The sequence below is a fragment of the Solanum dulcamara genome, chromosome 8, assembly GCF_947179165.1.
Source record: "Solanum dulcamara chromosome 8, daSolDulc1.2, whole genome shotgun sequence".
Lineage (NCBI taxonomy): Eukaryota > Viridiplantae > Streptophyta > Magnoliopsida > Solanales > Solanaceae > Solanum > Solanum dulcamara.
In genome coordinates, this window is record NC_077244.1 from 73,358,817 (window position 1) to 73,372,218 (window position 13,402).

Consider the following 13,402-nt stretch of genomic DNA (forward strand, 5'->3'; position numbering starts at 1 on the left):
ATAACATGTGTCTACCTTTCATTGAATACTTCGAAAATTGAACCCAATCAACTCTCAACATCTCACATTCACAATGGCCATAGTTTAGCCACTGCCTGAACCCTCAAACCCTCTTTCTCTTCTACGTCCCCCACGCCCCACTCCCACTCACACCACCCCACTTTCTGTCCGTTCCAGCGAAACCTACACTACGTGGATTCATTTTCGTTATTTATACGATTTTGAGTAAGTTTCTTGTTTCCGATTCTTTGTTTTTCTTTCCTTCTTGTTTGGGGGAATTCGCAGAAAGTTTGAAATTTTATTCAAAAATTTGCTCTCTTTTTGCTTTTTGCTGTTGGAAATTGAGTCCTGGAGAAAATTTTCAAATCTTTTTGTGGTGGGTATTGAAGCTGAACTCTAACAAGGGAATAGAACCCTTTTGGGTAATGAACAGAATTTTCTGATGGGATTGTTCTTTTTCTCTCTGGAGATTATTTTCTGTGGATTTTTATTGGTTTCCCCTGTATTTGGGTATTTTCTATTCTCTCAGTATTGAGTGCTGTAGTTTGTGTTTCAGGCTGAAAGTTACAGCTTCTTATGTGTATGGGACAGTATTAGTTTGGAATTAGCTTTTGAATCAGTTATGCTAATGATTACCAATAATTTAAGTTATTGAAAAGATTGAATTTTTTGCCCCATTAGCTTTCAAACTGTGATGCTTAGTGAATTCCTAGTTTTAAGAAGTCTTTGGGCATATTACTAAGTATTGGAGTGAAATGAACCTAGATGGAGTGGGACCAATAATATTGAGGATTCGTATGCCAACTCTGAACTAGTTTAGGATTGAGGCACAATTATTGTTTTTGTTGTATAAAGAAGCGAGTGTTTGTTTAGTTGAGGATTTGCTGCTGCAAGAGCATATAATCTTCATCAAGGATAACTTAATCCAAAAGAACCAAAACCATATAGGGCAATCTTATTTATAAGGCTGACTATGGAGATATAGTCAAGAGGAGTACTCTTTTTGGAGAAGAATTATCACAGCAAAATATGTAAAAAGTGATAGCTGGTGCACTAACAGAGTTAGTTCTCCACATGATCATGGACTGCGGAGATATATTAGAAGTCTATTTCCTAAGTTTCAAACACATACTTATCTGCAAGTTTTGGATGGACAGAAATTAGGTTCTGGAAGGATATTTGTTTGGGAGATCTTTAGATTGGTGATTCATCCTGATGCAACTATAGCTCTTTGTAAAGGTTGACAGAGTTTGGAGCATCCCTTTTAGAAGGAATTGTGAAGGTCCGAGAGTTTAGAGGACTTGATTCAGCTTATCACCAGATTTAGAAGGTAGCAACTGGCTGACCAGTGGGAAAGACTTTTTGAGATGGCTCATGATAGAAAGGGCTTATAGGTTAAATCAAGGTATGAAATATATTCATAAATGGGGAATATGGTTGACCTTGTTGAAGAATATTGAAAAGTGCAGCCTCCCTAAGGTGTCATTGCTTTGGTTGGATTGTTCAAAGGAAGTACACGTATACTATGAGAATCCTAAGAAAAGGGGGATTTATTTGTGCACCTGATGCTTTGTGTGCAACATGGTAACAGAAGTGTATGTTAAATATTTATACATTGCAGAATAACGACAAAATTTTAGGACTTATTTTTGGCATTAAATGGATAATTCCCAAATCCATATTTTGAAAGGCTGAAAAAGGATATAAAAGTTATCTGGGAAATCACACCTATGTGCATTACATGGACCATATGTGCCAAGAGAGCACAAGTTCTTTGAGGGAAAAAGCAGATCACTTCATCAACTAAAATATCATTGTGTTCAGTTTTTATTATTGGTGTAAGTTAAATGATAAAAAGAATGCTGCAAATTCCATAGAGTCTATTAGCTCTTTACATCTATGTTTAGAGTAATCTACAGTAAGCTCTTGTATTGTAAAATATGGCACCCTCTTGGTGCTTTTATTCTCCTTGTAGCATAAGCTTGTTACATAACTTGTTAGTCTGCATGGGGAACTGTAATCTGATACCGCCCACATCAACTGTCTCTGTTGATCAAACTGTGAGGCATAATCTGTTCTCTTATTTGGGCATCCTTGTCAGTCTACTTTTTCTATAACTGTTTTATCTGTTGAACTTTATGTTATTAGCAAATTACTGACATTGTTGATGCAACAGTGGACTTTGTTGTTGATGATCACGTCAGTGGTGATGAAGAAGAGGGCACAGTGGTGGAACTCAGAGCAGTAGATGAAAATGCAATTGGAGGAAGTTCCAGTGAGGAAGCACTTCACCAGGTGCATGATGTCAAGTTGGATCAAGACCTTCCTGAAAGGGCAGACCTTTTATTAGAAGAAGCACAATCTCTAGATAATTCAAATTCAGATGAACCTTACGTTGGCCTGGAGTTTGAATCCGAAGCCGCAGCTCATGCATTTTATAATGCATATGCAACAAGAGTGGGTTTTATCATCCGTGTTAGCAAGCTTTCGCGATCTAGGCGCGATGGCTCCGCCATTGGTCGAGCACTAGTTTGCAACAAGGAGGGTTTTAGGATGCCTGATAAGCGGGAAAAGATTGTGCGACAGAGAGCAGAAACTAGAGTTGGTTGCAGAGCAATGATATTAGTTAGAAAAATAAGCTCCGGAAAATGGGTTGTCACAAAATTTGTCAAGGAGCACTCTCATCCATTGTGCCCAGGCAAAGGTCGTAGGGACTTGATCTATGATCAATATCCGGTTAGTTTCCTGCCTTATATTTATTAAGGTTTTGCAACATAAGGTATCCTACTTTCTTTCTGCACATAGCAGTCATTTAATTTCCTAGACCATATCATCCTATTATTTACTAAGTTGCTCGGACTCTTCACTTTTGATGCCGCACCTGTGTCTGATTCTCCGAAAATAAACTACTTTTGGAGAAGTTGACACGCACCCGCTGACACTTTTGAAGAGTACGAGCAACATAGATTATTTATTGCCTTTGAATTAAATATCTTTTGTTTGTGCCATTTGATGGAACTTGGAATTTTAAGGAGGCAACAACATGTATGTTATATGTACTACTTTCTGGATACCGGCTTTGGCCTTTGCAAGTGTACCTCATTTAATGAGTAAATGATTTTTAAAACTCACTTAAATCTTATTAAACAATGTGTTTTAGTTATAAAATTAAAATTCAAGAGACAAGTGGAAGTTTATGAAAATGAGGAATATTAAACTCATTTAGATAGCTCAATAAAGGAAGAAATCTTGCGCCACGAAGGTCCTCAAATGCCTTGTTGCAAAACAGAGAGTCAGAGACACATATGGGAACAAAAGTTTCTTCTGATTTAAAATCTTAGTTGATCTCAAGACCTAATTGTTAGAGAAAATCATAATTTTTACAAATTTACTGATTATAGAATTATTTACTTGATGAAATCAATTAATTCTTAAGGGTATAAAAGGAAAAAAAGAACATGTTTAGGACTACCAGATGTCGAATACAAATATTATGCAAAATGTAGTCAATAATGCTATTATCAAGTTACTTATCTGGCATTTAAAGACAAATAGCATAGTATGTTGGCAAATGATTTTCTATGATTCGCGGCTTAAGAAATTTTAATTCTATAACTTAAATTTAAAAGCCAAATGATGATGTGAAACAGAGGGAAGACTGATGGCCCTCACTAAAATCACATTAGTATTCAAACTCCAGTTACTCTGAGAAGCGACAAAGGGTCCTTTATCAGTAAACAATTTTTTAGTTGAATGCAAAGTCCTAAAACACCTAAGGCGTAGCCTAGTGGTCAATGAATTGGGAGGAGAACTATGAGGTTTCAGGTTCAAATTTTATTAGAGATAAAAACACTAGGTGATTTCTTCCCATGTGTCTAAGCCTTGTTGGACAGGCACCTATTTCCTGGGGTAGGTAGCTTGTATTCCGTTGAATTAGTCTAGGTGTGCGCAAGCTGGCCCTGACACCATGATTAAATAGTCTCAAATATTAGGAAAAGTAATATAGAATGTACTATAAGGATGTTGTGTAGTTAAAATAAGAAATACATTTATATAAGACAAAAATTGAATTGATATTAATGTCCTAAATATTAGGATTTCCCATATAACTCTGATATTGTATGAGATATACTGGAAAAAATAAGACATACTTGAGAAGAATTTATCTATAGTTTTATTTAGTTCTAGGACTTAATTTGATTCCTGACATATATATGTAGATTTGCTACCAAGTATCTCAAACCTGCATCAATACTCCATACTCAAATCCCAAGACTTAGATGATGACGTATCCGGCATCAAGATTGGCACCTATTGGATACTTGTACCCGAGTCCATGAAGCATATCTGACCATTATCTTCTCACATGTTCAACTATTTTATATAGTACCAGTGGATGCAGATTATCTTATGTTGCTTTGTTCTTATTTACATATTTTTAGTGCTACATTTTTTCTAATCAAATAATTCCATTAAGACACACCAAGTTAAACAATTCAACATTCCCAATGTAATCCCACGAGTGACGTGTTAAGACACACCAAGTTATTGTCAATATATGGTATGAATTTATATCAAGCCTCTTGAGATAATTAATCCAACTATTTTGTATAGTACTAGTAACTGTAGATATCTTATAAGCTCCATTGTACTGCAGTTTTGTTTATAAGTGAAAATGATTTCATGGATATACACCAACTCAGTGTCAATATAGTATGTGCATTTACATTCCACCTTCTCACTGTTTTCCTCAAAAAGGCAACACCAGTTAAACGTTATCCTTCTCCTTTTTAAACTTTCTACTGTTAGTATGACATGCCACGTTTTAGATGTCTTCCTATTAGACAACAAGGTTAGTTAATATATGCTGTGGGAAAATGGTATAAAGTATAGTTCCATTTCGGTATGAGGAACTTATGGTTATGAGAACAAAATATTGTAGTAAACAGAAAAGGAATAACAGAATTCATAGCTTACCTCTATAAGCGCAACCTCTTTTTTGGTCGGGGAAGGGGTGGCATAGCTTTTCTTAATCACAACGAGCGATGCCACACTGCAAATATTTGCCCATTTTGCTTTCTTTTATAGAACCTTCATTATCCTTCTGTTCACTCAGAGCTACCATTTAAACTGGATTGCTAATTGAGTTTTAAGTGAAATTCGACAAGAGAGGAATTAGTTCAAAGGAAATGGAGAAATTCGGCAAGAGATATCCTTCTCTGTTGTTTGGAATATTCATTATTCCTTGATTGCAAATACTAAAAAATTGTAGTCCATCTTTCCATTTTGGGAGTTGTTCTGTAAAAATGATGCCTTGTTACTTGTGCAAATGGTTATTTAATTAAGACTTTGTTATGTGGATAAAAGATAATATAAACTGTTTTCATCTGTGTCTGTGGACAGGTTATATATTCGTGAGTCACCTTATCCTTTAATTTCCGTTATCATTCATATTGATATTGATGTGAGCTGAACCTAGAAATGTAATCCTCTTTGGCATTTTTGGTATGCGAGAAAATATGTTTATAGAAGTCATGACCGTTGTAATTTCAGTTGTAATATGCACTTCAAATACTGAGCAGTGGAAGTATCAAATTAAAATTTCAAAATGTTATCTTGAAATACTACAAATACTTGGAGATGGTAAATCCGTCATTAAATATATATTATGGTCATTGTGAGGGGATTTAAACTAGAAACTAGACCATATAAATTGGAGTGGGGGAAGTTCCTCGCAACATGTGTTGGTTAATAGTGGGATTGGTGGCTGGAGTAACCAATGTTCGGTTATAGTCGATTTATCAATTGCCACTTGTAGCAGTAGTTTTAGAATACTGATTTTCTATGTCGATGCATGTAAAACTGAGATCTTTTGTCTAACGATCATCTTTAAAGATACCTTTACCCCGATTTCAGCTAAATCTTGTTTTGGTTTCTCAACTTGTTCCTGCAGAACGAGCATGACAAAATTCGGGAGCTATCTCAACAACTGGCAGCTGAGAAAAAGCGATCTGCAACATATAAGAGGCATTTGGATATGATATTCGAGCACATTGAGGAGCACAATCAATCTCTGTCCAAGAAGATCCAAGATATTGTACACAATGTGAGGGAGTTGGAGTCCAGAGATCAACAACATCATAGATAATTTTAGCTCAATTTGCCTTTGTTGATATTAGCGTAGAACCTAAATTAAGTAAAGATCCTAATGATTACTGTCTTGGCTTTTTTCCTCTCCCTGTTCTTTTCATTTTCTTTGGGAAGAGCATGAAAATTTAAAACCAGTTCATATCTTGTTCACTTTTCCTTTTTGGGTAGAATTGTGGAAATGTAGGAAAAATTGGTACAGGATGTCTGCTTCTGGTGCATCCATTGTAACATTCTTTTGGGAGAAGTCCATTTCATCTTTCCAGTTCTTTTAGATATAGTAAACTGTATTTCAGCTTTTCTTTGGATGCTTCAAGGATTACTCTGAGAAGGTCTGTGTACACTCTATTCTTCTCAGACACCATTTGTTGGGATTACACTGAGTATGTTGTCGTTGGCTATTCTTTTATGGCTGCTATGAGTTCTATAACTTTCTTAGACCATCTTGGAGTGCTTATGGCGTAGTTACATTTGACCAACTATCACTGCCTGGTCTTTTTAAGTAACAATCCCGTAAGTGGTATTTGCTGGCTCAATTATTCCCGATTGCATAGGACCCATAAAGAGAACCACTCCTTACTAAGAATTTCTTCGTGCAGAGCTTGAATTCAAGATGATGTGAAGGAATCTCATTTATCTCGCCATATCTGGGAACCAGAGAGAATTGGTGGTTTTGTTAATTTTTAACCAACAATACATTAAAAAAATAAATTGGAACTGTAAAATCAAAATTTAATTTAACCCATTTTATTTATGTAGTCTCCTCTTTTTTTGTACACATTTTGGATTTTTTAGTGATAGTAAATTTGGTGTGTAATGCTTCCGTCCAAACAATTATATAGTCCACTCCACCAATAGTGATTTCAATGCATTAGCTGTAGTTGCTTATTCAGAGATAACTACAATACATATGGTATGTGTATATATTACAACTAAATATATAAGTGTGATAAAAAGAATCACAATTCAATCTGTCATGCTAGTTATTCATATGATTGTTTAGTTGGATTTCATTATAGGCGGAATGATCTGAGAGGACTTTGTACTTGGCTTCGTTTGTAAGTTGGACCCTTATATTTATGATTTTGTCAACTGAACTTTTAAATTCACTGAAACACAATGCTTTAAACACCTCAGACCATTGACCAAACGCCTTTGAACTGATGCCACATGTGTTTGGTCAATGGTCGGAGGTTTTTAAAATATTGTGTTTTAATAAGTTTAAGGGTTCAGATGGTAAAGTCGTAAGTATAAGAATTCAACTTACAAATGAAGCCAAATACAAGGTGTCCCAGGTCATTCCACCTTCATTATAGGGACACAAATGAAAGAAAAAACAATCACTAACATAATATGAAATTACACAACATGTTTGTCCAAACTTTTAAAATTAAATTTTTTCAGATGTACTTTTTTAAAAAATAGTTTGGTGAGAGCCAGTTTGTATTTAATTAATTATTTTGAGCAACAATTACAATTTGATCAAACTTCTTAAAATCCTTTTAAAATATATTTACTCAGAATACTATTTGGTAAAACACAACTTTTAAAAATTTTAAAAAATAATTTTTGCTACTTCCAAACATGCCAAACCTTTTTTCCATTTTACCTTTTATTTTTAGGGCCAAAGTTTTGCTACTGCGTATATTTTCTTAAACAAGCATTGGGGAAAGGGGGAAAACGAAAGAAAGAGAAGAATAAAAAGGAAAGGTAGAATATTTGTTGTTTCTTCAGAAATAGTACACCAGAAACAGAGTAAATTGTTTCCCCAAAAACACTCCTTTTTGCTCTAGGATGACTAGTAAGTCCTCTTACTTTCGTAGAAGTATCAAAAATAATTTTGAACTTGGCGCGGATTATTGATTTGGTTTCTAAACTATTGATATGTTTAAAAGTTAAAAATATCCCTTAACTTGACTAACTAAGCTTAAATACACCCTTCTCATGCCACATGGCATAGCAAGTACCTACAATTTATTTAAGCGCCTGAAAAAGTAAAAAAATGTCATATCAACCTTTTTTTTTTTTGAAAGAAATATAAAAAACACTCCCAAATTTGACGCGGATTATTAGTTTCATTCCTAAACTATTGATAGGCTTAAAAACACCCCTCAACTTGATGAACTAAGCTTAGTAGACTTGCAAATAATGCTTTCAAAAACTTTCACAACTACCTGAATCTTGATTTGACTTGCTCATGGTCTTGCAAATGCAGAAACTCAAGAAGTAGTGTTGCCCTTTAGAGTTTATACCCCTGTCGAGGGTGGGTGATTATGAAGGACTGATTAAAGCCAAAGGTGTAACTGAAGGTCATGAGTTGAAAGCTGATACAAGCTTGTGCTTTTGTCTTCATGAAGTTTAATGAAGAGGATGGATGCAGCCACCAAGCAATATAAGAGAGGAAGATCGCGTGGATTGATTTGGGAATGTCTAGATTGGACCCCTGGTACATGATCTCTGTATTTAGTATTACAATCTTACACACGAATCAGGAGTTGAACTAACCATATGCATTTGCTAGGATTATTAGAATGGTTGGTTCTTGATGATACTTATTGAAGTTAGTGTTTCTTGATTTCTTTAATTAAGTTAGCATTTGTAATTGAATTGAGATTTTCCAAATTTTAGTTCCTCAGAGAACTTGATCATATCGGTTATAGTTCCATTAATATTTATCTTATAATCGCGATATAAAAGAATTTTTGAGATGAAGAAAATTGTTACATGCAAGTAGAAGAAGAAGCTACTTCAGGAGCTTACTGAGTTTTGAGAAGAAAGCAATGCAGCTTAGTGAATGTGTTGATTGCTTATTAGTGCAATGTATGGTTACTTATAAACAAATGTTAATGTAATCTCAGGCTAAATACATGTTCACAATGCCAAACTTTCAAGATCCAACTAGTTGTGTTTGTTCAAAAACAAAATGCATGTAGGAATAGGCAGACATAGCTTAAAAATATAGTATCAATTTGCGATAGAAAGTAAATTAAAATCTTAAACGATTAATTTTCAACATAATTTATTATATTTTGTATGGAAAAGAACCTAAAATATCTTTGAATTATTGAAATTGATACAAAACTATTCTCCATCCACCTATTAACCCCCAAATAACCCACTTCAATTTTAGACTCTATTATTTTTAGCAGCCCACATTTTAACCTCAATTTGATAATTTCATTAATGACGTGTTGTTTTGCCCCCAAAAAATAGGAATAAAATAAAATGAGGAAGGGAAGTTTGACCTTGGAAACTTTTTGAAACAGTATATAGAAAGTGTCTAGGTACATGAGTAGATATATGTACACATGAACACCTTTTGTTTCAGCTCCTTGCTTCATGGAGAGGTAAAACATTATTAAAATAAATAAATTCTTTACATGGTTTTCTTTGTTACTTTCCCCATGAAACTTATTTTGGAATAGCCCAACTAATTAAGAGACCAGAAAATAGAAAATTGTTTCCTTTTTAGTGCAATAGAAAGAGTACTACAAGGAAATACAAAAATAATACCATAACATATTTAATGTAATTTAACAAGTGAAATCTGAATGATAAAGTGTACGCAGACTTTAGCCCTATATCGTAATGATAGAAAAATTGTTTTTACATACAATTATGTTCTATAGGACACGAATTTAGGAGGGTGACCATATATCAAAAAGGCTAATTCATTTTGGAAACTGCTTTAAATTTGGAATGAGGAAACTTGCCCATATTCATCTTTTTCGAATTCAATGAACTTTTTTTTTATTCAACTTTGCTCCAAATATTATGCACCCCCTACATTTAACATGTTACCAAATTAAAAGCCTGGTTGTGTAGCTAAGTCAATCTGGGTGGCCACAGAAATATCTGATATTTGTGTTAGTGGATGGCACTAACGTAGTAAGGTATTTAGTGAAATAGCTTGTCGAGATGCAAGCAAACTAGCTCGGACATAATTATTTTTTATTTTTTAAAAAAGTGTGGTCTAGGACTACTTGGATTCAAAACTCAAAATGCTGAAGCTACACTCAAGACGAGTCAAGTTCCAAGAACCTGCATGCATTTTGCTTTAGTTTCTTTTCAAAATTTCCTTTCTATCCTTGATTACTAAGATGTTCTATTTTTTTTTTTTTTTATATATATATATATCCAAAAAGGTCCTAAAAGTCAAATATTTGTAATCAAATAAATACTTTTGTTGCTTCATACAATAGCCAAGAAACAAAGGCTTTTCCTTTACTTTTACCACTTTATAAACATTTCAAGCAAAGCTCAAGTCCACGCTAATTAAAGTGGTTATTTCTAATTAACGACAGCATTAACACCTAAATAGCCCTATTTTATACTTTAACTACTTAAACATGAATACCCTAATATATTTAGTATTTTCTTCACAATAATCAGCTTCAAGTCGGTCATTTAACAAGCAAAGATATATATGCAATAATTATTACTTAATTAATTCCTATCTTTCATAAGTCAATCTATTTTTTGCTTCTTCTTCACATTCCTCCCTTTCTTTAATTTCTAAAGTCAACTCCCCCATTTTCCCAAACTATATATATAAAGTATAAAATCCATCTATGTCTCCCATCTTATATCATTCACAAAACTTTCAAAAAGAAAAAAAAAAATTTCTCCTACTCCTCATTCTAGTCTAGAACAAAAACCAAGATCGATTTCATGTATAATATTCAATATTATCGATCCTTTTAACCAGCATTCCATATTATATCATTAATGTTATCGGTCAGTTCCACGTTCAAGAATGATGAAGTTGATCAAATTCATGATTGTTCTAGCCATTACAATGGTCCTCATCATCTCTCTACTCACCATGCACAAATCGAACAACCCTGAAAATAATCCAGGATTTCAGGAGGATGAAAAACTTTCAGACGTGAAAGTTGTACCCCAAGTGGTGAAGAGGATGAAAATAAGTCGATTTCTTGCTCAACAAGAAATCAAGAACCCTAGGGCCGCGGATCACTGCCACAAAGACAACGAGATATGCCACGTGTTGGACGGAAGTCGAAATTCGACATGTTGCAACAACAAATGCATGGATTTAGGGTACGATGATCACAATTGTGGTGCCTGCAAGAAAAAGTGTCGTTTCACAGAGACTTGTTGTAGAGGTGAATGTGTGAATTTGTCTTATGACAAGAGACATTGTGGCTATTGCAATAATAGGTGCATGACAGGAGGATATTGTTTCTATGGAATGTGTGATTATGCCTAAATATATATGGGTGAAAGAAAAGCTTATTATAAGGTTTGTCAATTTATACATATAAAAATTATTCATTTTTAACCACATTTGGATTTATACGTATATATAATATGGTGTAACAATTTTATCTTGATTATTTATTAAGAGTGTATATTGATAAGTATTTTTGTAAACAACTTCATGTAATAGCTAGGGATATGTTATGACGGAAGGACGCAAATCCGAAAATAGAGAAAATAAATAACATCATATTTAACGTGGGAAAACCCTTCAAATCAAAGGTAACAACCACAGGATCTTCGAGATCCGAATTGTTCCACTATAACAATAATAGGGTTACAAATATTTTCCTAAATGGCTACACAATAATTGCCAAGCAAGAAGAAGCAATAGCTATACTAATAAAAGTAATAGGAAGAAAATCACCCAAAACAGAGCTATTGTTCGTGACCTAAACTGGGATGTTTCTGTCCTCCAAACTCGATCTTCACTGTTCAAATCAAACATTAAAATGTTATTAACACTCAGTAAAAATTTTAGCCCGATCCAACGATTATGAATCGGCAAACGCAATTCAAAGGTTTATGGTCGGAGAGGCAAAATTGCTGCGGAAAACACCCTTATCTTCTCTCTTCTCTCTCGTTGAAAGATCTCTCAAAAACCTCTCTTATGTGCCTAATGTCTCTAAACCAACTCCAAATAGAATTAATTTCAATCCTTTTACAAATAAAATTGAGAACCAAATTAAAAAAATTATTCTAATCCTTTTACAAATAAGATTAGGCCATGGGCCTTTAGCTGAAACATGGACCATATCCCAACAGAATATGCTCATGAATTTGTTGTGATTGGAAATATATGTTTTTAATTAATTCCCATTTAATTTTTCAATGTATTGTATGTATTTTGTTTTTTCAAGATTTTAATTTGTAGGCACTAAGCAATAATTAGTTATTGCAATGCAAATTTGGGTTTTAACGCTATAATTAGGCTACTAGTACAATGTAAGAACATCAACGAATTCCTCCACATATTACGTAATTCATATTTGATTCACCTTAGCTTCTTTAATTTTATTAACTGCAAAAATAATTATTTAACATAAACAATGCATATACACTAATGTCATGATGCACAATTATTTCCAATAGATATTTGGCACATGAAATCGCAGCAATATCATATATTTCTTTAACCCATTATAATAAATACATCATAACAGTTTTTGTGTGATAAATATAACAATTTAATTTTTAAAAACCTTTTTATAGGTTCAGGGTCTATTATAACGGTTTTAATCGTTATAACATATGATTTATTAGAATAATTATACAATTATTGCCAATTAACCGCTATCGTAAATCAAATTTCTAGTAGTGTCTTATATCCCCTTCTCATTATTTTATTGGGAGTATTTTGGAGTCTTGAACTCTAGGTGCAGTTCCACTATATGTATGTCCTTAGTAGTTTGTTAGGGATCAAGAATTAAGCTGAATTGGTCTTTGCTACTAATGAAGTTGACAAATTGTATGTATTAAACATGAGAAATTTACATGACTAAGCTAACATATAAGAGTTAATTATAATATATAATTACAGTTTAAACTATTTATAAATAAGGGTTATATTTTAAGAGTTTGGCTATAAGGCGGGTTCCACGTCAAAAGTTTGTAGGGGTTTGTATCAAATCAATGTCTTTCAACTTGTATACAATTTTTTTCACCTTCTCTTTCTCCTCAAACTCCTTATTTTTCTCCTAAATCGATTATACAACAACAACAACTCAGTGAAATTTCACAACTTGGGGAGGATAGAGTGTACGCAGACCTTACTCCTACGTACCAAGGTAGGACGGCTGTTTCCGAGAGACCCCCGGCTAAAAAAAAGCATAAAAAAGGGTCAGATAAGGTTAAGAAATTCAAAGCGATATAGAAAAATAAATAACGAAAGTATCGCAGATAAAATAGAGTAATCAAAGTACATAAAGTAATAAATAATAACAGAAATACCAGAAATGAGAGCACAAGAAATTGT

General features: G+C 33.6%; 2 protein-coding genes across 4 annotated transcripts; both read left to right on the forward strand.

Moving 5' to 3' along the window:
- LOC129900912 (protein FAR1-RELATED SEQUENCE 2) lies at positions 1-6,524 on the forward strand. Of its 3 annotated transcripts, none has more exons than XM_055975996.1 (3): positions 1-225; positions 2,177-2,736; positions 5,954-6,524. In XM_055975996.1, coding segments are annotated over exons 1-3 (756 nt in total). In that variant the 5' UTR covers positions 1-224; the 3' UTR covers positions 6,149-6,524. The 3 variants fall into 3 exon arrangements, with proteins under 3 accessions (XP_055831971.1, XP_055831969.1, XP_055831970.1); XM_055975994.1 differs by lacking the exon at positions 1-225 and adding an exon at positions 308-510 and having other exon boundaries at positions 2,205-2,736; XM_055975995.1 differs by lacking the exon at positions 1-225 and adding an exon at positions 1,148-1,405.
- Positions 6,525-10,851: 4,327 nt separating this feature from the next.
- LOC129901519 (stigma-specific STIG1-like protein 3) lies at positions 10,852-11,437 on the forward strand. The gene has a single exon (XM_055976722.1). The coding sequence runs from the start codon at positions 10,904-10,906 to the stop codon at positions 11,375-11,377; it is 474 nt and encodes a 157-aa protein (XP_055832697.1). The 5' UTR covers positions 10,852-10,903; the 3' UTR covers positions 11,378-11,437.
- Positions 11,438-13,402: the final 1,965 nt, after the last annotated feature.